Raw genomic sequence first — 25,192 nt, 5'->3', positions numbered from 1 at the left:
TGGATTCCCTAAAAAGCAGGGTCATGTTTATATTTGAAGGGTCAATTCACTGTGAAGGCACCAAAGTATGTGTGCAAGAAGAAATACCACAAATCTTTACTGAAACCTACCTTTGAAAATATCAAGTTTTCAGTAATTATTTTCAGGAGGGGCACATTATAACCTCACAAGTCACTTTTGGCTTTCTGTTGACTATAGAAGAAGATCCTGAATTAACAGATGCAGCGGAAAGTATAATCTTACCAATGTGGATTCAGCAGTGTTTCACTTTTGAGATTGAAAGTGTGGTTTTTCTCTGGGCACAGCCCGAAGGGAACTACAACATCAAGGGACTCAGTGCCACCACATGCCTCCAGCTGTCTCTCAAGGGCCCCAAAGTAGACTGGACCCTAATGTGAAATAAAATTGTCAAATGGATGGCTCCTTCAGTTCCTTTCATAAAACTACAGCAAGAAAGGGGAGCCAGTGGTATCTTGTTAAATATGGAACATATGGAATCCCCATTTTAACTGAAGCTTTTTACAAGAACAACTCCCTCCAAATCTATGTACTGGCACTGTGTGTGTGTTTTGCACTAGGGCAGTGTAAAGCCCAATCATTTAACTTGTTTTCAGAGTAACCCAAAGTTACATTATTCCAAAGAATGGTGCTACTGACATTGATTAATGTATAGATATTGGAACTTCTCTTCATCAAATGATATTTCTGCCTTTGGTTTTCGGTGAGATGGTGACAGTACGTGGCCAGTGGGTGGCTAGCTCTGAGAAGCTAGCTGTGCTCTCCATTTGGCTAAGTGGACTTGTGCGTGAGTGACCTGCATGTGCCAGGAAAATGTATAGCCCTTTGCATGCCCTCCCCTCCCTGACAATTCTCCTGTGAGTTGGGACCTTCCTTGGAACCTTTACCGACCTTTACCGAGTAGAACCAGCTGTACTTAGAGTATACTTGTCACTTACGAGAACAAACTTGGCAAGCCTGGGATGGCTGAAAGTAGGGAAAATATAGAAGAAAGCTGCATACGCTGAGATTAGTGTTGATGCTATGGAGTGGTGCTGCTTCAGTTAACCTTGGCTCAGGACTGTGACTGACTGCTAAGGAGAGATTCAGCCACTGTGGACACCAACTTAGAGTGAGGGCTACCAGGCCTCTGGATCCTTGAGAGGGAACTGTACAGCTCTGTGTAGTCGTCTTGGTCATTCCCATGACCGAATAAGTGACCTCTGTCTCAAGCCACCCATGGCTCTCTGACCTTTCTCTGTGCCTTCTCCTGTTACCCTTTCAGTATATGATGTTCCCAACTTAAATCCATGCAGGACCCTTGCTTTATTAGTGTCCTGTCAGCTAAATGCCAAAGATGTCATTCTAATGGATGTCCTTGTGTTTCCATGGGGTATTAGAATGCTTTTACAAATAGTAACCATGAAGGGAAGGGGTAGACAGAGATGACTTCTTGGTGGTGTCGTTATGTTAGACTGGTAAAAGAAACTCCTTTGAATCAGAGCTTACTTTTGAGACCTGCTTTGGCTACTGGAATCACAACTGTTTTCTAAAATGGATAATTATAAAGATTTTATGTTTTCTCAGGTGATACTTATATATTTATAAAGATCTTTTATTTGTGCTCAAAACTTTCATTGGTATGTCAAAATTTACTCAAATTGTTAGTTCATCCATAAGTACATCCTGGCAAAAGATTATTTCTGACACAGTTTACAAACTCCTCTAGGCATGGAGAAGTCTTCATTTTAAAGTAGACATAGACAAGTAAAGCGTGGTAAGTGATTTAGAAATGGTAGTTGTCAAAAAGCTGTCAGGAGGTTGAGTATGAATAAGAAACTTCAGTGAAAGTAATGGCTCTTATACTTAATTTGATGTTAAATTAAAGTTTACTTTTTTAAGAAGTGGTGGCTCTTAATAAAAAGATTTATTTTCATAACAGAACTTCAATTTGAATCATATAATATTTACATCAGCTGTGGAGATAATTTTAAATTTTTAATATAGATTAATGAGATTAGAAATCTTCACTTAAAACTTTGGTATTAAGATACATAATATGATGACCCAACTTTTCTTTCAGATATTCAAAGTAAGTGTTCCTGAAAATGTACTTGTCTATTATTCCTTCATTAGAAAAAGTTTATAATTTTTTAAAGTTAGAATTTTTAACAAGTGCTGGTCAGGGTGTAGAGAAAAATGAGCCCTCTTACACTCTTGATGGAAATGTAGACTGGTCTAGACCCTATGGGAAGCAATTTGGCAGTTTCTCAAAATATTCAGAATGAATCTGTCATTACACTCCTAGGTACCTACCAAAGAATACAAAACACTAACTCAAAGGAAAATCTGCACTCCTGTATTCATAGCAGCACTGTTTACAATAGCCAGGCTGTGGAAATAACTTAAGTGCCCCAAAACAGATGAGTGGTTTCAAGAAGATGTGGCATATATATATGATGTAATACTGGTCAGTGATCAAGAAAGATAAACTCATGTTATCTATGGCAAAGTAGATAGAGTAAGAGGAGATTTTACTAAGCAAAATAAATCGGGGAAGACAAATACTGGACCATGTCACTTACATGTGGAATATAGAAGGGTCGGATAAAGTCAGTCTCAAAGACTAGCCCTTGAAAGCTGACCACAGAACCGAGGCATTCAGAGGGAATGGAGGGGGTCAATAACAAAGGGGGCGAGACATTCAGAGGGAATGGAGTGGGTCAACAACAAAGGGGGGAGGAACACGGTGGCCTATGGTGGGGGGCTGTGGATGTTCTGGTAGTGGGAGTGCTATGTAACAGCACCAGAAAGCCAGGTGGGGGGGGGGGGGGGGTTTGGGGGAACGTTCCTGTACTTCCAAAATACAAACAGCAATCTAAAATCACATTACCTCAATTTAAAAAAAAGTTTGATTCCACACACAAAGCATGCTTAGTCTGTCCTTTGTGCCACCCCCTGCACTTGGTACATTTAAAAAACAATTCCATTTCTCACAAATGCCACTAGAATAGTTACGCATTTTAAGTCACATGGTAAGTAGTAGACTCAGAATCAAAGCCTGATGCATGTTCCCACTAATCAGTGTTTGCTTGATTTAAAAAAAAAAAAAAAAAAAAGGCTTATTCCAATTCCAGAGGGGAATTTTTGATACTGTGAACCCAAAGAGAATCCAGGAAATCTCTAAGAAGCTTTGCTTTGTATTTAGGGCAGGAGGTAAAAATTACCTCAAATGTAGAAACATTTCATTTAGGACCCTGTACACATAAATCTGGATGTAATTTTCCCAAAATGAAAGAATAATTGGTGCTGAAAATTGAACCTGACCAGAAGACGTTCATTTTGCTGGCACATGTGTTTATAAGAGGTACTCTGGGTTGTGTGTTCGCATGGGTTAGCATCCTTTTCTCTCTGGTTTTTCGCATCATTTAGTTGGATGACCTCTTTCCTTTCAACTGGAATGACACATCTGTACATGTGGTCTGACTGTTATTTGTTCATAGGAATAAATTTCCAGGAGATGTGAGATAGGATTTCTTAGCAAATCTTTGTTATACAGCCTGGCCATTTTTTTTTTTTTTTTTTTTTTTTTTGTTCCTTAGCATCTTTTTTGAAAATATATGTTCATATAGCAATCCCTAGTTGCTAGCTTTGTGACCTGGGTTAGTTAGTTATTTGAGCTCTCTGAGATTCAATTTTCTCATCTTTAAAATGAGACAAATGAGGGCTCTCCCTGGTGGCACACGGGTTAAAGCACCGCATTATGAAGCTCTCCGAAGCCACTGACGAACAAGTTCAGTCCCCAGCCAGAGAGCTGACCCACATGGTGTGGACGACCTCTTCTGACCCACCTGCTGCTCCCCTCAGCAATGTACTTTATCAGTCTGCCTGTTCTTCTCCCTGCTCTGTCTCTGGTGAATCCTCTCACCCTCTGACCTGTATCTCAGATCTGTAAACATAAGTAAATCTTTTTTTAAAAAAAATTAGACAAATGATACCTAACTGCTGAACTGTGTTGTGAGGAATAAGTGAGCAGGACCCCACCTGTAGCAGGGGAGTATGTATGCCCCTTGTCTCCACTGCATGGTGGGTACTTGAGCACACAGGATTTTGGAAATTTGAAATCACTGTTGTGTTTACATGCTGTGACCCCAGGGCAGATAGTGGAGGACAGTGTATGGGCTTATTAGGTCTGGCAAGTAGCAGGGTAGAGATTGCTTAGCATTCTGAATTTTTAAAATGCTATGTATGGTTAGACAGGTTTCTAAAGATTAAGTGTGGCCATGAAGACGTCACATGAATGAATGCCAGGACTCTTAGTATATTTTCTTATTTGTTCTGTATTGTTTTTACAAGTGAAGCTTGAAATAGCTTTACTTCTAGTGCCTCTAAATGTGGCAGGGCTGGTAGAGATCTTTTTTTATGCATAGGCATATTTTCCAGAAGTTAGTCATTATAGACTCTAGTTCAGGGGGCTATTTTATGGGCAGCTCCCTACCCTCCCCCCCTTTCCCACTCACACTCTAACACAGACTAAGTCACTGATTTGAATAAAGTTTAGCTTGTTCCCCTATTGTTGGGGTATCAGGATCTTTATCTTTCCTCCTGGAGACAATATATTGTGAAATGTTGCCCTGGGTACACCTCACAGGATTTCTGTTCTTGGAGGTTCGTTTTGGGGAGCCCTTGTCCTATAACCCAGTCTGTCTTCCTGAACACCCTCTTCTGAGGGTGGCCCTGTGAGCATCTGCTCACCTGACAACCTTCACAGAACTAACTGCACTGTAACGAAATGATGGGTGGAGTAAAAGCAGCTTACCATTAAGTGGGTATGCAGAAGTAAGAGTGTTCTAGACTCGCCTGAGGCTGCAACTCAAGCAGGTGACCTGTGATGAACACCTCCACAGTTCCCCAAAATTACACCTGTGTCTCCTAAGCTCTGCTTTCTTCCTCCCTCCTGCTGTGTGATTCTCTCCTCTCCTCACACAAGTTCCACCCACCATGCTCTCAAGTGGTTCTTCATTTTCAGCGCCTCTCTGGACCCCACAGGCAGCAACCACCCATAAGTTTTTTCCTCATCTCAGCATCTTACTTGAAGATTTAAAAACTAATGCTTTCTAGTTGCTGACAGTGAGGCTGCATTAGGTCACTTAATTTCCACATCACAGTCATTTTAGGGTAAGGTAATCCAAATTTCCTTCTGTTTTTGTTTTTTCCTATCTGTACAAAGGAGAATTTCAGTATCCAGTTCTTAGTAGTTCTAGTATATCTGTTCAGAATGTGTCATATTCATTGTGTCGAATCTCTGTCTAGGATACCCAGGTAGCCAGTGGCAAGCATTTGCTGTAAAATGGGAGCTTCAGCATGACCCACTTTATTTGTAGTTTATTTATGTGTATACAAAGAAAGCTGGTCTGCAGGAACCTCAGATCTTAAACAGTGCCAACACTGAAGGAATGTTCGACTTAGCAGTGAGCCCCCTGCACACTCAGAAAACATGAGGTTTGGTTTGCTCATCAGGTAGAGGGCTGCCATCACTGGGAGGCTCTACCACTGACACACAACGCACTCGATTCTTGTCATCCGCAGGGGGTTGTGTTTTGTAAAGTCGGGGTGTATGGAGCCCTTGTTTATGGGAGAGGCGTAGGTCATGATATTTGCATCAGATAGTCAGAACACACCCTGGTTTTGTGTTTTCCTGTTTATAGACATTAGTGTGCATTGTTGACATTTGCACTGAACACAAAGCCAGAAGCACTGTAACACCTCTGGGAGCAAGACTCACTGGCAAGCACGATCTTCTCCATCACATCCCAGAACCACAGACCCCAGTTGCACACCTGCTGGGGTGTCCTTTGGCCATGAAGTCAGCAGTGCCTGGAACGGCAAACATGCCAGGCCACAGTGCCAGCCAGATGGGAAAGCCGGACAGCAGGCAGTGTCAAATACAGCCTCAGTCAAGTATGCTGGGCAGGTACTGACACCTTTGCCAGAGACTGGGACAGTGCCACATGCAGGGACTTGGGTCCCCAGATTAGTCTGATGAGGAGAATTCACAAGTCAGGACTCCACGGGTAAGGAAAAGGGACTGTTTCCACATGCGTAAATGTTGGGTTCCTGAGGGCCATAACTGGTTATTAAATAGAGAGCTCTGTTCTGCAGTAGCCTGGTACTAACTAAACCTAATGCTTCATTATAGAAGTGATTAAAACGATCATAATTGGCATATAGAAACCTCATAATAAGAACAATGGCACATGTATCAATACTCTGCAGTGGAACCTCATTTCCACCCATCTTGCTGTTTCCACGGCAAAATTTATTCTGAATTCCAACTGAGATGCCAACACGCTTTTGCTCCCCGAGCCCTCAGTCCCAGTGATGACCTATCCACCACACATACCGAAAGCGTAGGACCCCTCTTTCCTTAGTCTAGCTGTGGGAAGCAGGTGGTAGAGAAGGTGGTATAGCTGCTGGTAGGGAGCAAGGGTTTCTGTGGGAGGAGGGAGGAATGAGTCTGTCTCTACAACTCTCCTGCCTCCCCCAGCCAAGCCAGGGCTCTGTGGATAAGGAAGAGGGACTATGTCTCTACCAATATAGCTGCTGGGTTTCTGTCGGAAGAGGGGGGGACAAGGCTGTCTCCACAACTCCTTATGGAAGCTGGGGCAATGGTCAGGACAACTCCAAAGCTGGTGGAAGCCATATACTCAAAACAGCAGTCCTCCTAGAAATAAAATTTTGGACCATTGATCTGATCCATTAAGGCATTTCCTGCCCTCAAGGATTCAAGCTGGAACGATGTTATTAGTGGTGGTAAAATAAAAATGCAGGCAGGGTCTCCCTTGTGAGGAGCCGTAGTGGGAGTCTGGTCATGGGATCAGCAGCCTGTGCGTTTATGTGAACTGAGCAGTGTTATCTATGTACAGTCTGTTCCCACAGCATTACTGTTCTCTGTAATACTTAACAGATGTGCATGTGCTTTTTGTTCATCTGTGTTCACTTAATGAATAAAAATTTGAGGTGAAACAATGATCATTCAGATGTGAAAAATAATGGGGGGGTGTACTGAAACACTTTTTAGAACTTAAAAATGAGCCTCGTGCATTTTTTTTTCAATATTTATTCATTATGCATACAGGACTGGGGTATACAGGCAAGATGTGCAGGGGCTGGTGGAGGATTCACCAGAGACAGAGTGGGGAGCAGAACAGGCCAACTGACGAAGTACACTGCTGAGGGGAGCAGCGGGCGGGTCAGGAGAGGTCTGCCGTGCCATGTGGATCACCTCTGGGGCAGGCGGGGATTGAACTCATGCAGAAGTAGCCTTAGCTTCTTAGTGCTGTGCTTTACCCCGCTGCGCCACCAGGGAGGCCCCATGCATTTCTTTTAAAGGGCAGAAATCCCTGTCTGGGAAGGGAAATCTGCTGTCTTTCTTATAAGGTTTTTGAAGTTTTAAGATCTTTTAGTGAAAAATGAGAGACCACAGATTAAACAGAGCTCAGCTCTGTTGTTTTTAATTCAGCTATGCAACTGATATTTTTATAATTTTAATGAAGCTAAATTATTTTAATATATTTAACACCATTTGCTAATGTCTTTTTTTTTTTTTTGTATTAATTTTGCCCCAAGGAAGAATAACACATTGTCTATTGCCAGTAAACAACATGCCTTAAGGGGGGGGGGGAGAGGGGGGACCTTTGTTTTAAGCCAGATCTTCTGTTTCCTTCTTGCTCTCACTGTGGTTTGGGGTCAGTAGCACAGGAGCCCTTTTACTCTCATCCCTATAATGTGTCCTTCTTCCTGCAGGCTCAGAGAAGTGTGGCTCTACTTAATTGGATCTCTTAACATCTTTTGGCTTTGGGGTCGTTTTTCCCAGGGAAACGGCAAGTAGGAAAATGCCGTTTATATTATTATTTAACTCATAACTAACATAATTATGGAACCCTAATTAAATAAATTAGAAAAGAGCAGGCAGTCCATACCTGGGAAAATCATCAGGCATCAAAGGAATTCCTTTCCTTCCCCTAGTCCTCCCTGGCCCTGGGTCTCCCCTGCTGCCTCAGCTCTGGAGCATCTGTGTGCAGAAGCCCCCATGGTCACTGGAGGAAAGAGGCTTGGGCACCTGGAACACAGACAATGGGCTTACGAGATGCCTCTCACAACTGCTGACAAGAATCTGGACATTGGTTCCATTTTTGTGATTCCTCACATGAATAGAACTTTTAATTTCTTTAATATTGAAGATAATATCTAAAAGCCAAAGAAGTAGTTGGTGTGTTAAATGATAATGCTTGGTCTAGTAAATAAGATTTCTCTACCTAATGGAGATAAACTTTACGATTAAAGTTATAATTAAGAGAGTCTAACATGAAACACTGTGGTTGCAGTTTTGCTTCTGAATTCATTTTGGTAAAATAAGGAAGTGCATGGTTATTCTTGGTAACAGGGTTATTAAATTTCATATTGAACATATTTTGTTTTGTGTAATATTTACTCAATAGAAGAAATGTTAAGATCAGTTTCACTGACGATGATTTTTTTCCCTTTTTAGTTGGCCACACAGAAATTGCCTTCTCCGTGTTCCCATAGCCAGAACATGACCTGACACCCTGATGACCAGTCTCAGGGCCCTTGGGTGACTGCTGGTGCACCATGGAACTGAAAGTATGGGTAGATGGAATTCAGAGGATTGTTTGTGGGGTCACCGAAGTCACAACTTGCCAGGAGGTTGTAATAGCCCTAGCTCAAGCAATAGGTAAGTGAATGCTGGCATCTGAGGTCAGTTGCTTTATGCTTCCTTTTCTTGCTTGCTTGTTTTGTGCATTGGTCCCAAGCTCTGTCTCAAAGCACACTGATGACTGATATGTGTAGGTGATCTATGAAGAGGCTTATTTTCTGTGCCCTCCCTCTTTCTCCCCCCCCCCCCCACGACCACCACCAGATTTTCCTCATCTTGAGTCTTGAGTCTGCTCAGCCTTCTCTTCTGTGGTTCATCTTAAACAGTGTTCCTGAAACTCAAGATATTTTCTTAAGCCAAAACATACTTCTGTTTCCCACACCCCTCACTAGGAAAAATACTTACTAGTTGTTTCTGAATATGGAGAAAAGGCAACCAATCAAATATCTGCTTTTGCCATTAAAAAAGCAATGGTTACGATTTTAATCCCTACGGTGAAGGTGAGGGCCACACTTACTGGCCACACAACACCTGATTCTCCTCTCCTTTGCAGCTTTTCTTCTTACTCACTCTTAGCTTATCTTGATTATATTTTATGCATACTTTTTAGTTGCCTTCACTTTTGGAAGGTGATAAGGGCATAAACCCCTTTATCAGTAAAGCTAGTTGTGTGGGTTAAGGTTCATATCGGCATCTTAAATCCACCCTCTAGCAAGCGACTCTGAGGTGGGAAGTATGTTTCAGCACCATGCTAGGCACTTAGTGCCTCTTTGTGTCTGAAGCCCTTGGCAGGAGTTTATTTTATGTCATGCTCATTTCTGTTGCAAGCGAGTCAGGTTAGCTCAAAACTGAAACAATTCGCTGTCGCCATAGCCCTTCAGTGTTTTGTGCAGGGATATAGCACCTGAGACATGGCAGATGCCGTGTTGGAGTGGTAGTGACAGAATCAGATATGCAGAAACAGACTTTATTTTCATACTGACGTCTTTTAACTTTTTCTTAACTACTGTTCAGCACACTCATATACTAAAATAATGCTGAAAATCCTAGGTTTCCACATCCAAAGAAATTTTCTTGTATTTGGGAACTAAAATTATATTTGTTCACCTACACTTGATTACTGAAGAAGGGAAATTAGGCATTTAATTTTGTTTCATATTGTTTGTTGCCAACTTAATTCATTGTTGCTGCTTTTGATGAAAGTCTCACACTTATTTTGTATTAAAATATTTAGCCCTTTTTTTTTGTTACTGCTTAGAGAATGTCAACTAAGATTTACAAATGCCAAACCTAATTCTCTTTGTTCTATTTGGGAATCAAACCATGGGCAATGCAAAAGGAAGGGAGGAAGGGAGGGGGGTAGAGAGGTAGACAGACAGACAAAACTCAAGCAAATGGTTTTTACAGAAGTCAAGGTGGGTAAGGGAGTTCAATGAGTGGCATCTGTCCATATGGTGACCACATTTTCCACATAGAATTTCACAGGGAACATCCCAGATGTACGAGGTCTGCTGGCCAGTAGAACAGTCTTGCTGTGAACAAGCTAAAAGGAAGTTTTAACTGCACCTTCCTCCCACTTCTGCTTCTTCATCATTCCAGACCTGTTTTGAATAGTTTACAATTTGAATACAGATGTTTTACTGTGTTTCTCCAAACTCCACTGATGAACTCTCTGTCTTTCTGGGTCGTAAATACTTCAGGTTCAGAATTCACCTGAGAGATGAGTGAGCAGTCACCCAGCAGAGAGCTGTGACCCTTTCTTCCCTTGTGCCCTGAGAGTGCAGTGGCTTCTCATACTTAAATGGTTGCCCATCTTATAGTGAGAGTTCTGGTCAACAGAACAGTTTTTTTCAGCATCTTGAGCTTATTTGGATTATAGTAAATATTAGAGGGTTTATTAATTGGGGAAATTGCCGCTCTGACAGACCACCCCAGGAAGAGATTGGCTTTATGTTAGCAGTGGACTGAAAACCACAGATGTTCCTAAAAACTATACAGCAAAGTAATTTTAGACTAACGTCTGCGGTTGACTAACATATAGGTATGGTTGATTAGAAATTACGGGGTTTTCCTGGATAGCTAAAATTACTTTCAGGAAATCACAGTAAGAATATATGTATACAATAAGCAATCAGCAAATGTATTTGACAGCTAACCTTTTCTAACCGTTACTAATCAAATTAGAAAAAAAAGTTAAAACATAATTTGCTAAAATATTTTGGTTATATGTAATAAACATAGAAAGGAAGGAATCCTTTCTACTCTGATCTTTGACCACCTTGACAGGTAACATCTAGGTGGTGAAAATGGAACACATGCTTAGATCGCCATGCAGAATTGGCACCAAAGACTGTGACGGCCTAGCTTAGATGTGCTGTGCCCCATCACCACATAGCCCCCACTTTCAGAAACATCCCCGATTTTAAATACTCTGCCTTAGTTCTCCCATAAACTATGATAGAAATGCCATGATTTCAGAGCTTAAACTGCTTTTCAAATCTATGAACCAGAATGCCTTGAAAAATCATCTGTCTCATGTTAAGTTAAAGAAATATATTTGCATCTATAATATTGCAAACCAAATATGAAAAGAATGTGTTTCCACTCACAAGTAGCTTAGAGCTTAAATAAACTACAGTTAAGACAAGATTAGTAGAGAAAAGAAGAGAAAGAAGCAGTCAAGACAATGGAGAGGAAGGTTTCCTGGCTCACACTGCTTTGGTGCCTCGTGCTATTCAAGTACTAAAATTTGGCCTTTTTCTTTTTGGACTTGACTTTTTCAAGAATACCCTGTTCTTATGGTCTTCTCCCCCATCTCCTTTAAACTGGGCAGAGCTTAGCATTTAATGGGGTCAGAATGATTAGGATTGGGGTGAGGCCCCGAGAAAATCAGCTTTCAAACAAACACATTTTGTACCCGACTGTAGTTTCAGTTTCTTAACACTTTTCCTCACTCTGGAAGCCCTTCTTAGGTAAGGGTCCTTCTTACTTATCTCTTATATCATTGCCTTGTCAAAATTGGTGTGTGGAAAAACATAGCTTCTCAAACCTCATGTCCTGTAGATATTTCTGCAGGGCTGGAAATGTTCTGTATCTGTGGTGACCAGTATGATGGCCACTGGCCACTGCAACTCTGAGTACTGAAAATGAGGCTGGTTTAACAGAGGAAATGACTCTTTTAATTAAATTCAAATGTAATTAATGGCTATGAGTAACTCAGTGCTAGAAGATGATGAATTGATATCTCTGGCTTAAAATCTCAAAACCTAATTTCTGTATCTTAACTACTCTGCATCTTCATATGTCCTCCTCATTTCAGCAGACAAGAAGTGTTGTAAGTGACCAGATTTAAAACCTTCATAGGATATTTGACTCATTTTTTGCTTCAATACCTTACAACCAATTCATCAGCAAACCCTGCCTGTCCAGACTTCAGTGTGCGCCCACAGCATGTTGCTTCTCTCCCCAACCCATTACTGCATCCTAAACAGCAGTGACTCCTGGCTGGCCTCCAGCATCTCCCTGCATCATAATGGCCTCTCCAGAATGACATGGAAACAAGAATACAAATCCTTAGTAGTAAAATAGGCTGCTTTTTATATCCCAGGTCATATTTTGTAACTTGTCTATGTATATTTTGGCAGTTTATAACAATAGCAATTCTAAGTTGAGTTGATATTTTCCACATCCATAAGCATATTCTACAGAATGTGAAGATAGGTAATCGGTACCATGCATCAGTTAAGATAGGTTACATTATGCTGCACTAACAATCAACTCCCCAAATCTTAGTGGTTTATAGTGCTATGTTAGCTGTTATTTTGGTTAATATTATTTATGTAAAATTACCACCAGCATAATGTCTCAGAAATAGTAGGCATCATAAATGTTGGCCATTATAAACTCAGTAAGTGTTTTCATTATGTTTAATAGTAATATGCTGGTCATATAATCCTTAGTAGGTCACAGATTTATAAGATGTTGTTACTCATATTGGGAAAAATATACTGTGAGTAATTAAACTACAGACTGAAATCACAACTAGCAATTTATACTCATATTTTTTTATTGTATCACTAGTAAGATACATCTTATCACCGTAAGATAAATATATTTAAAGTTATCCTAATAGCATTACAAAGGACTTATAGGAAATACATTGATAAATTAGCAGGATGTCATCAGGAACTTGTTTTAAATTCTTCAAGTTGGGATTTCTTCACAGATAAATTGAGGATTATGATGCCTACACTTAAGTCACAGGATCAGTTAAGATTATACTTTATTATATGCATCATAAGCATTGAACATACCAACATGATGAAATATTGGTTCTGTTACAGAGATCAGTGTCATTATGGAGCATATCAGTGGTTCACCCTGAATCCACATAAGAATCCTGGCATGTATAGGATAGTCCACTAAATGTACACAAATGTTTTTATAGCTCGAGGAATAAAGCCAACATTATCAGGAAAATGTAGTGGAGTAAGATACTTTATTCATCATGAGTAAAGTGTAGGCTAGCATTATTTCCAGCCTGCCCAGAAATAGGATATATTCACAGTAGATTCATAGGGAATCAGTACCAGCTCTCTTTCACATTTTTTTGAATAATGTGTGGTACTTATCTCTGGAGTAGGGAGGAGTTGATACTGAAAAATAAGTCAAATGACAGTTAAAAGTTGTGAAGAGTGCCACCTCCTTACCCTCTGCCTCACCTTACCACACCCCCCAGTGGGCAACAGGTTAAGATGCAGCACTGCAAGCTAGCTGCAGCCTCTTCAGTGTGAGTGCGATCCCCAGCCCTGGAGGTGATCCATATGGCAGCATATCTCTCCTGTCTCACCAGCTGCTCCCCTCAGCAGTGTATTTTGTCAATCTGCTTGTTCTGCTACCCTCTCTGTCTCTGGTGGATCTTCTCACCACTCCTGTACCTCTGGCTGAACCCCAGTTCTGTATGCATGAATAGATAAATCTTAAAAAAAAAAAAAAAAACTTATGAAAAGATTGATGATCCAAGGTACTTAATAGAAGGTATATCCCCAGGACCTCTCAGTATTTAGTATCTAGTACATATCTATTAAAAAAGAAGGTATGACTTTTAAATCATAATTTTAGGTATTTAGTATATATTTAAATAAATGACGTGAAATTATTTTTAAATTATAATTTTAATTTGGGGCTTTAAGTAGAATTTCCTATAATCATTTAAAAAAGGGATTGTTGATTATAGATGGTTGAAATAAGGGTGTAGTGTTTCTGGGTGACCCATAAAGTTAATGATTCTTGGAATTAGATAATTGTTTCATCTGCTTAAAAGTGTAGCTGATATTTACTGTTTCTGTAATATTTGCTATTATTTCATGTGACAATCAGACCTTGATAGCCTAACAGCTTAACTACAAATGCCACAGATGATAGATAGACAGACAGACCGACCCACTCTGACTCACCGACCGATAGACAGATGAAAAATGTATGATTTCCTTTGTATGTGCTTTAGGGCAACATCAAGATAGTATGTTAGGTGGAACAATAAATGCATCCATTTAATAAAATAGACTAAAAGGAGTTATACAGAAGGAATTTGAATTCATCTGAGTGGAGTGGATTTGTAGGACTTTGCCAAGTGTGGATATTAAAAACATTGACTGTGGAATGTATGTCTCCCTTAAACTACCTAAAACCCAATTTCTGTAATAAAATCAAAGGTACTAATTGGTTTATCTTTTTAAAATAAATAAATAAATAAAGTTTTTTTTTTTTAATTGCTAGCAGAAACCTTTTTTCTTTTTGTCTAATTGCGCTAATACATACTTAATTTTTTAAAAAGGCAAAACTGGCAGTAAAAGCAATTCTAAGTCTTTCAACAAAGTATTCTCATAAGCTAAATAGTACCATTGGTTATTGAAAGCATAGACTTTTTTTATAGAACTTAATATAAATTATATGAAAATGAACAAAAAATAGGGTTTTGATTTTTTAAATTTAGCTTGTATAATATAGTGCTTCTGTTTTCTCTGCAAAGATGCTTCCCTGGTCTGACAGGGTTGAAGAGGGCTCTGCTGGCCTGGTCTCAACCCTCGTGATATGTAGGACAATGGAGGTTTATCTTTTTTAAAAAAGTTGTTTTTATTTTTAATTGCTGGCAGAAACTTTTTTTTTGTCTAATTGCACTATTACATACCTAATTTTTTTAAAAGGAAGAAATTTTATTGCAGAAATTGGGCAGCAGTGGCGGGAGTATACAGTGTGTACACATGCACAGCTTTAACTTTTTAGATTTATCATGTGGTTTTTCTTGGGGTAGCCAGAAAATCACTAGAAAGATTTTTTTATTTCATAGAAGTTGACCTAGAATGATCAGCCTTTCTTTTTCATTCCCCTTGTTTGATAATAGTAACAACTAACGCTTCACTATTTCACAGAACATTTGTATGTTCCACATTTGCACCTGACTCTCACAAAGTTGTCAGGGGAGAAAACACAACTCTCACCCTCTAAATGAGGAAGCAGACACTAAAGGAAATTTAATGATTTGCACAAATCATGTAAATAGAAGACTACGCCGGGCATGGACACAGGCCTTCTGTCTCCAGAGCCTGTGTTCATTCCACGCCATCCTGCTTTACATAGTAGACAGGCACTGAAAGTTGCTTAAGGGCCTGCTTAAAGTCATCTTCACCTTGCATCACTGCCTTCTTGCTGTGTGAATAACAAAGGCCTAAATTAACCCGGGGCTGCCCTGCAATGAACTCCTCTTCAGGCCAGGCAGTGTGGAGGGTATGATCACCCCTAACCCTCAGCATCTGTGAGCTTCTTACCTCCTAATTTACCTTGGATTAAAACCCCAGTCTGCCTCCAAAGCCCCAACTTTCAGCTGCACCCAAGATTCAGATTCCTTGAAAATCCCATATATTTAGGCCAAAATCATTCTTCATGCAATACTTGTGAATTGTTTACATGGGTGTTCATACCTACACACCCAGATCTTCCATTATTGACCCAGGAATTGAGAAAATGCCACTGTTGACACAGAAACTCAAGAAATTTAAAAAGCTGGCAGAGAAGATAAATCAGTAGCTATGGACAGCAACATTACTGTTGCTAGAGATGGTAGGATGTTTTTTGCCTTCATGGCAATACTAATAATGATGACATTTTAATTAATATTATCACTGATAATGGATTCTCAACAAAATTAAATTCAACTGACCCACTTACTTTAAATGAATGTATTTAGGAAGTTTATTCATGGTACTACTATTATATTGTCTTCTGGAACTTTATCTTCACAATTATAGTTCCATTCACCATATTAATTTAATTCTATTCTGATTTTGTATAATTATAACATTTTTGAGCCTTTAAAATTATTATTGTCAAATCTGAATAAGGAAATTCTTGTGTTTGCATGGGGGTGATTTTTTATTTATCTCAGATGTATAGGGAGGGAGCAGCTATGTGAGCTGAGCCCACCTGAGAAACAGGCCAGGCCTGTCCAGCCACCTGGTGGCTTAGGTTATAGGGGACCTATAACCTCCAGATAAGCAACACAGAAAGCAGAGGAATTCACAATGTGGATTTTTTTTCAAATTTGGGCATTTCCACCTTGTCAGTGGGACCAGGCCCCAGACAGGAACGTGAAAGCCCCAAGCATTTGAGCAGTGTGGGAGCCTCACTGTGGTCAAAGGTATAAAGCAAGTCTGAAGAGTAGCATATGCAGTTCACTCACATCCTGTAATTTTTCCTTTTATGTATCATAGGAAATTGAGGATATTCAAGGGAAAAGTTTAAAGGTAGTGTGGACTGGGCTTTGAGCCTAGTCATGAAAACACAGTTGCCAGAGTGGTATCTGGTGCATTCTTCCAGTTACCATGTATGCCATATTGATAATTCTTTTTGTTTTTCTTTCTTGCTTTCTTAACCTAGGTCGAACTGGAAGGTATACTCTTATAGAAAAATGGAGGGATACTGAGAGACACTTAGCACCTCATGAAAATCCCATCATATCCTTAAACAAATGGGGGCAGTATGCTAGCGATGTGCAGCTCATTTTACGACGAACAGGGCCATCTCTTAGTGAGAGACCCACTTCAGACAGTGTGGCTCGAATTCCTGAAAGAACTTTATACCGGCAGAGTTTGCCTCCTTTAGCAAAACTGAGGCCCCAGATTGACAAATCAATCAAAAGGAGAGAACCTAAAAGAAAATCATTGACATTTACAGGAGGTGCCAAAGGGTTAATGGACATTTTTGGAAAAGGTAAAGAAACTGAATTTAAGCAGAAGGTGCTGAATAACTGCAAAACAACAGCAGATGAGTTAAAGAAACTGATCCGTTTGCAGACAGAGAAACTTCAATCCATTGAGAAAGAGCTGGAATCAAATGACATAGAAATACGATTTTGGGAACAAAAATACAGTTCTAACCTTGAGGAGGAAATTGTCCGCCTAGAGCAAAAGATCAAAAGAAATGATGTAGAAATTGAGGAGGAAGAATTTTGGGAAAATGAATTACAGATTGAACAGGAAAATGAAAAACAGCTGAAGGATCAACTTCAAGAAATAAGACAGAAAATAACAGAATGTGAGAGCAAATTAAAGGACTATTTGGCTCAGATCCAAACCATGGAAAGTGGTCTTGAAGCAGAAAAGTTGCAACGGGAAGTGCAGGAGGCCCAGGTCAATGAAGAAGAGGTCAAGGGGAAGATTGGCAAAGTCAAGGGGGAGATTGACATTCAAGGCCAGCAGAGCCTGCGGCTGGAAAATGGCATCAAAGCTGTGGAAAGGTCTCTGGGACAAGCCACCAAACGCTTGCAGGTAGGAACGTGTTTACAGACTGGTATCTGGTTGAGGTGTTGTTCAGATGCTCTTCCATTGAAAGTTAGAAGCCTACCTACACTGGTTTATAAGTTTCTTAAGTTCCTTGGGCTTTTGACAAAGCTAAGGCATGAGACCCAGATAAAGATGAGCGCTACAGCCTCCCAGACCTTTGCTCAGGAGGGCATTTTCTTACCCTGGCACTTGTGGCATTAGGAGAATGTACCCAGGAGTAGAGGGTTCCCATACAGGAGTGGACACTAATGAGGAGACAGACACACTGATCTCCTTCCAAAACTAAGGACATCTAAGCTGAAACAGATCACAAAGGGTCAGTTCAGCAGGTGGCTCTCCTAGATGCCTTCATCTCTGTCATTTGTTGTCAGTCCCTTTTTGAGGAGACAGGCACAGAGGTCCTGCTTAGCTGTATCCCCTCTCTAATCCAAGTCCAAGAGCACATAAATTTCTCAACTTGTATTTCTTTGAACCAGTTCTTGGAAAGACAGTACAGTGATGTTCTAAGTGTGGATCAGAGGTGTCTGTCTCCAACAGGCAAGCCAAAAAGGAACTGATGATAATGTAACTACTTAAGTTTAAATTAATTAAAATTAAATAATAATGAATCTGTTTTAAAATAATTTGAAATTCTAATTTTAGTTAGGCTCGGCAATTTTTCAAGTGCTGAATAGCACATGTGTATACCAACTGCTTTACTGGATACTTCCATCATCAGAGAAAGTTCTCCTGGACAGTGCTGGTTTAGAATTTCACTATCTACCTATCCATCCAGCTTCAGGGCACACTTGTTAAAATTCAGAATTACACTGTAACAAGATCTCCAAATAGTGCCTCAGCAGTGTCCCATGGGTTTCCAAAAGATCTGACATGATTTCCTTCCTCAATCACCAACTGCATTACACGATAATACTACTACCCACATTTTGAAAATCAGACATTTCTAATGTAGTAGAAGGTTGTTAACCTATGATTTGTCAGCATTTTACTATTTAGGTTCATTTTCACACTTAAAACAAGGATATAATTGAAAATAGAGTTTCCTTTGATATTCCTTATAGGAATATGATTTTTGACCACATTATCAGTAAATCCCACAGCCCATCAAAAAGGGTCCAGTAATCAAACTACTAGCATGTCTCCAGGTACACACACCCTACACTCAAAATAAGTAGGGGCAACAATCAGTCCTTTCTACTATCTTGTCCTCACCAATCCTCAGACACCAGCCTGGGAGGGACCTTGCCTTTTTCTTATAGTGCAATAGGGAGAGAAAGAGAAGAAAAACCATTTACAAAGTTGAGTACCATTTGCTTTTGGAGCTTTCTGGCTGTCCAAACTCACTCTCCTTTCTTCACGTTCTTAGACCTCTCTTTGTCAGAGATTTACAAACCTCATAGTAGATGTCATGTGACCCAGCAATACTGCTCCTGGGAATTTATCCCAAGAATATGAAAACACTAATCTGAAGAGATAAATGTACCCCTGTGTTCATAGCAACATATTCACAATAGCTAAATCATGGAAGAGACCTAAATGCCCATTGACTGAATAAAGTAGCTGTGGCCAGTATACTCAAGGAATACTGAGTAGCTTTTGAAAATGGTCAACCTTTGGTTTGTGGTATAGGTGGGATTGAAGGGGATCAGAGGAAGAAAGACCACATGATTTACTTATGTTTATAAAGAAACAAAGCAACAGCACTAACAAATCACAGCAAAATGTCTCTCAGACTCTGGTGCCCAGGGGCAGGGGAGAGCAGGTATCAGCCTGATAGTGAGAAGAGCACTAGAAACCAATGGAGGCGGTAGTTGAGGCTCTCTCGCTCGCTCTCTTACGCTCTCTCGCTCTCTCTTTTGGTTTCTCTCTCTCTCACACACACAGACTATGAAATTTGCATAGTATTTTAAATCAGTAGTAAAAATCAATAGAACATATTTAAAAATAAATAAAAGCACTGTTGTGAGACTCCTGTGGGCACATTGCTTTCCTCGTGCTATAAGTCTCAATAATTAATCCCTTGAAAATTTTATGAACAGTTTACAAAACCAAGAACTCTGAATCCCACAGATCAAGTGACTGCAGTCAGTTATGGAGTGGATAATAGGAAGATTTAATTATAAATGACTTTGCAAGATTGCCATAAACCCTGGGATGGATGGAGACCAGTATTTGATTCATGGTTGTTTCATCAGGTGTGTAGTGTATTCCTAGCAGAGACATATTACACTTGGAGAAATGGTTTAAAGAAGCTGTTGGCCTTTATTTGCTTATTTGTTGGCTCCCGCCGCTGACTGAAAGTGGTCTCGTCAGCCCATTGCGTCAGCGGGAACCAGCTTTGTGAACACGGGGGCCCCCACGTTCCACCCCTGTAGCAGATGGACCCTCTCTGGAATGTCTTTAGCTGGCACATAGTGACTCCTCCAATTAAAAAAAAAACATGTAACTTCCATCTAGGACAAAGAGCAAGAACTGGAGCAGTTGACTAAAGAGCTGCGGCAAGTCAACCTCCAGCAGTTTATCCAGCAGACAGGGACAAAAGTGACCGTTTTGCCAGCGGAGCCCATTGAAGTAGAGGCCGCACACACAGACATAGAAAGGGGTAAGATGCTGAGAAATGTGCTGTTTTACTTGATCCTAACTGGTTAACTTTCAATACATTCAGAGTACCTTTCAAAGCTAATTCTTGGGCCACTTACAAGACAATTTAATGCAATGTCCCTTTCTGGGGGAAAATCAGTATTTTGGTTATTTATTTAGATGAGCATGTATTCACCAAATTGCATCTCTGTCCTTTTAAGCACTTCTCTGTCGTTTTTTTTCCCACTGAGACTTATATGAGTCCTATGTAGACATTTCACTTAAGTAGTGGCCTCTCTGTTCCTCTCCTCAACATCTTTGTTAGTAATTGGTGCTGTCATTTAGTCACTTCTAAATCTGTGTATGCTTATGGTCTGAACATTCAAGGAGGAGAAGCAAAGTGTTCATCCTTTCAGAAACATCACTAACTGTTCAAATCACTGCAAACTTGTCGAGCAAGGGCCCAAGCAAAGTTAGCTTCTCCTTCCACCCAGCACCCCGGGGGACTGCAGCTGCTCTACTTTGTTCCTGAGGGCATGGTGGGGGGACATTCCAGGCTCTCATAAATAATGCTGAGCGCTCCGAGTTGATGATACACTGAGTGACTCCATGTTTTCCTGTTTAGAGCCTCCATTCCAGTCTGGGTCCCTGAAGCGGCCCGGCTCTTCTCGGCAGCTCCCCAGTAACCTCCGTGTTCTACAGAACCCCTTCTCATCTGGTTTTAACCCTGAAGGCATATATGTATAACGTATCTGTCTTCAGGGGAGAGACCCAGAATGGTTCCAGGGACAGTAACATTCCCTCTTTGACACGTGCCAATGATGAACAGAGGATTATTTCACAGACCACAGTATCTTTTTCTGTCCTAAATTGCACACCACCCGGAGCCCTACCCCGCGCACTGAGGCTAAAGAACAAAGAAACTGTGTCTGCACACATCGACAGTGTTGACGCTTTTGTCCAGCAGCTGTATGCAAAGCCTTCGCTTTTGTCCACAGCATGTTGAGAGCACTCAGGAGAGCATTCTATCTTGTGTGTACACATAAATAAACCCGTGACTTCAGAGTGAAGAGAGAGGTGCGACTGTCTTAGTTTAATTTATTCCATGTAACCCATTAATGGGTGAATGATTGTGTGTTCTATTTTTTATTAATACTCATTCTGTGACGCAAAGCACATCACCTCTCCTGTGGTGATGCCTGTTCCAGACTCCATCCACAATTCTCCACCCGAAGAACTTACTTGCTTTTATTTTGTGAATCTGTCTCACCATTGCTGACTTAGAAGACGTAATTCAGGCTTCCTTTTTAATCTAGAGTTTAATTTTTCATTTACAGTATTTCTAGTATACGAGTGGCCATTTTCATGAGGTAAATTATACACTCAAAATACTTGCAGTGCTTCAGACACTGTTGAACAAACCGTAATTCTTGAATATCTGTCGACACAGGCATGGAGGTTTCCTGATTCGTTTTCTATCTTATTTCTGCCCTGCCTTATCATTTTACTCTCATGAATCTCCAGGATTATCTGAGGATATATAAATTAGAGATAGCTGAGGACCTAGTCCACCTGCTTCAGGAAGGTGGCCCAGAGACTCAGCTTAAAACAACGCACTTCCTAGGTGTGGCCCATCAGTATGCATACCCATGGGTACACTCTTGCCCGTTCATCATCTACTCTGTACGGTATGTACTGTTACCATGTCCACATTCACCGAGTGAAAGCAGAATAGAGTTAGGTACTTTATCAAAAAAATAAAGTTGAGTTCAGTGTATTTTTTTATTTTCAAATTTGCCTTTGACAGTACATTAACCTCCATTTGTGTGTGTGTGTGTGTGTGTGTGTGTGTGTGTATACACTTACATAGGTATTCTTATTTATCAAACCAAAAATTAGTCAATCTCCCTCCCATGAGTAGTGGCTTTAAGACTCACTAGAGAGATGTGGTCAGTTACCTCTTCACCATTTTTATATTCCCTCTGATCAAACTTTGGTACAATATGATTAAGACTTTGAAATTGAAAGTAGCTTAATTCTGAGGAGAGTACACTCTCTGTATTATTTACACACAATAAAGTTAAAGTGGATTAGTATATTAATGCCATGGTAACAATAAGAAGACATGTTACATCTTATGCATGAGGACATCTTTGGATGTTTTAACACATTTGACTTATTTTTGGTTTAATGAATGCTGAGAATGCTGCTATATTTAGAATTCCAATGAAAAAACTTAAGAATGGTTATGAAAATACATAGGAGCTTCTAGAGAACTGAAAGTAATAGTGCAGAGTTGCCTTTTCTAGTGCAGCTAAATGGCTGACTTCAGCTCAAGGTATTGTTTTCTTTGGGTTCTTGGAGTTGTCAAGTTGACCTTGCCATATACCGTTTTGTGAATAACTTGAGAAATTACCTAGATAACCACAACACATATGCTTTTGCTCTCAATTTATAATAGTTATTTCATATGTACATACTATATTTAAAATGAGGAAAATTTAAAAGTCAAAATAATTTGTAGATTTTGTGACAATGACTTATGTATGCCTGGTATATGCCTTATTTTTAAAGGATTCCACCCTCTACTGAGTCATTTTCTTACTGTAGTTCAGAGAAGTTGAGATCTTATTCACAAAGAAAAACATTTTTATAAATTTAACATAATCCTATTAAAATCAAAATGTTAAACTGAAGGTATATTAAACTTTGCAGTTGTAAATTGCAGCAAAGTCTTGGTATGTCAGAAAAAACACAAAGTCAGTAGCCAACATAACAGTGTCAAGTACTATCAGCACTAACGTAATGACGTCAGAAAGAGCCTGGCATCAGCGCCCTCCCACCGCAGGAGCCGATTCCGAGCAGCAGCCCAGTTAACCTCGCTGACAATTTTGTCCAGGTCCTCAAGCTGCCACACCATCCTCGTGGACCTCATTACAGGTAGGGAGGTGGGGGGAATCCAAGTGTGAATCTAGTGAAAACGTCACGCAGCTGGCCTTTTTAATCAGCTCCATTACTTCTGAAAGCACATCTCTAAGAAATATTTTCTAAGTCTTTTTTTAAAACAAGGAAAACTCATTTCCCTAGAACGTCTTAAAGATAGTCTTGTCCTGGTCATTTTTATCTTTTATAAATACCAATAAATTAAGTGCCGCATCTTTGGATACATTTCAGAGCGGGCAGTAGGAAGTGGTATACAGAAATACCAGCTATAAAATTTGCATCAATGGGAACAAGTGAGGTTCTAAATATCAAATTAGATCACAAGCTTTTAAAAAAAAATTATTATATCAGAAGTTCTACTGCAGTTTTCTACAGGTATTAAACACATTGGAAGATCGTTTGAAAGGGCAGAGGTGTGAGGTGTATTTGACCCTTTGTCATCCTCAGCGAATGGCCCCTTGGGGGCTGCTCAGTCCTTCTGTTGTTCTTCTGAAATAATTGTGTTTGTTAGCATTTGAGTAGTGTCTTGATGCATTGGGAGACTTTGGTTGATACAATAGAGTTATCCACTTAAGGCGGCAGGCAGCTCTGACCTAATCCCCAATTCCTGTAGTTCTAATTAGTCATAAACTTGAGCTGAAACAAAACTGAAACAGTGAAAATGGAGAATTTGTGTTGTGAAATGGGAATTTTAACCTTGTTTACAAAGAAGAAGTAAGTCCTTGCTTCCAGAGTATAAATGAAATTTGTTCTGCATTAAAAAGAAACTTTTCTTTGTGAATAAGAGCAAAATGGTCTTTAGAGAAGAGAGACTTCATTTAAAGTCATTTCTGTGAACATCTTTCCAAGTTAGAACTGTGAGAATGGATTGAGGAAATAATACAGAAAAGGCAGAAACTCTTGATTGCAGGTGTGCAAAGGGATCAGCTGAGGGGCAGTTCCCTGCATCGCCTTTGAACAATTGGGCCTTAATTTACATGTAAATAACGATACTGTGTTCACATCCCTCTTCTACCCAAAGCTGTAGTTGATAAGTCTGTACTGTATTGAAGTTTAGCTCATACGTATTACTTTAATATTATGTCCATTTTTTTAAGTTGCATGTTTATACTGTTTGCTACAGTATTTTTTTTTTAAGTTTGGGTGAAGGCCATCAGCTGTGTTGAGAAGACAAAACAATCACTATTTATTCTGTATTGCTGCTTTACATTCTCAGAATAAGCTTTCAATGCCAGGACAGTGACTGCTTGAAAGCTGCAGGAGCTCTATTCCAATGCATTTTATATATTTTTAGAAACCAAATAAATGCAGATAACTATTTAGTATACTAATTATATTAAACCAGCAGAAATATAAAGGCAATAAAATATATACATATATATATGGGGAGGGAAAAGATTAAATATAGGTTTACAGCCAGACATGGTTATAGCCCTAAATGTATTTCTCAATGTTTTTCTTTATTGACCCTAGGAGGATTTGAGTTGCTGCAGCTTTAAACAGAAAATTGCCACCATCACTAATTGTGAATATAAGTCTGCTTTTAGTACTGCTTTGCTTATGTACAAATAAAATGTCTGTAATCTGTATTATATGTAATTATTCTTTTGACTTTCATTTCAAATGTATACTTTCTGATTATTATCATGAGCTATAAAACAAATGATTAATATCTGATAATTCTCCTAAATAATAAATTTTCAGGATTCATTGGGGCATTACAATTGCTGGTTTGTTTGTTATATTCTTAATTTTGTAAAACATTTTATTTCCTTTAAAAGATGCCAAAGAGAGTAGGCCTGTACATTAGTAATGCATATATATAAGAGTGATGGTATAACTTACAAATCATCTTTGGTGGAAAAGGCAGCTGTTTCACCTAAATCAAAGAAATTAAGAAATTAATATACCCTTTTGCTTAAAAAGTACAAGAAAAAATATTTTTTAATGAAGCCCTGTGTCCCCAGATCTCCAGGAAGCTGAGAGAGGAAGAGGGTAACAGCTCCTGGTCGGCCCAGTGCCAGGGCAAAGAAGAGCCTCTCAGCCATCTGGGAGCTTCTCCCAAGTCCCACAATAATAAGGAGCTCATGGGGTTTTTCTCAAATTTTAGAAATTTGCAAGTTGTTTATATGACTAGGTAGTTTTACAGGAGAAC

At 39.7% G+C, this 25,192-nt stretch overlaps 1 protein-coding gene across 4 annotated transcripts in view; it reads left to right on the top strand.

Moving 5' to 3' along the window:
• The window catches only part of RASSF8 (Ras association (RalGDS/AF-6) domain family (N-terminal) member 8), a 92,457-nt gene extending 67,753 nt beyond the window's left edge, over window positions 1–24,704 (top strand). For 3 of the 4 annotated variants that reach the window (XM_004693201.2, XM_012732886.1, XM_012732887.1), the window contains 4 exons: window positions 8,549–8,752; window positions 16,610–17,499; window positions 19,972–20,116; window positions 20,720–24,704. In XM_004693201.2, coding sequence (XP_004693258.1) covers window positions 8,650–8,752; window positions 16,610–17,499; window positions 19,972–20,116; window positions 20,720–20,841 — 1,260 coding nt within the window. In that variant the 5' untranslated portion in view covers window positions 8,549–8,649 and the 3' untranslated portion in view covers window positions 20,842–24,704. The remainder of the gene's footprint in view (window positions 1–8,548; window positions 8,753–16,609; window positions 17,500–19,971; window positions 20,117–20,719) is intronic. The other variant, XM_012732888.1, reaches the window with a different exon arrangement.
• The last annotated feature ends 488 nt before the right edge of the window (window positions 24,705–25,192 follow it).

The sequence above is a fragment of the Condylura cristata genome, unplaced genomic scaffold (genome assembly GCF_000260355.1).
Source record: "Condylura cristata isolate star-nosed mole 26May11 unplaced genomic scaffold, ConCri1.0 scaffold00036, whole genome shotgun sequence".
In the NCBI taxonomy this organism is placed as follows: domain Eukaryota; kingdom Metazoa; phylum Chordata; class Mammalia; order Eulipotyphla; family Talpidae; genus Condylura; species Condylura cristata.
The sequence above is the reverse complement of the archived record's forward strand: the minus strand, read 5'-3'. Positions and strand labels throughout refer to the sequence as shown.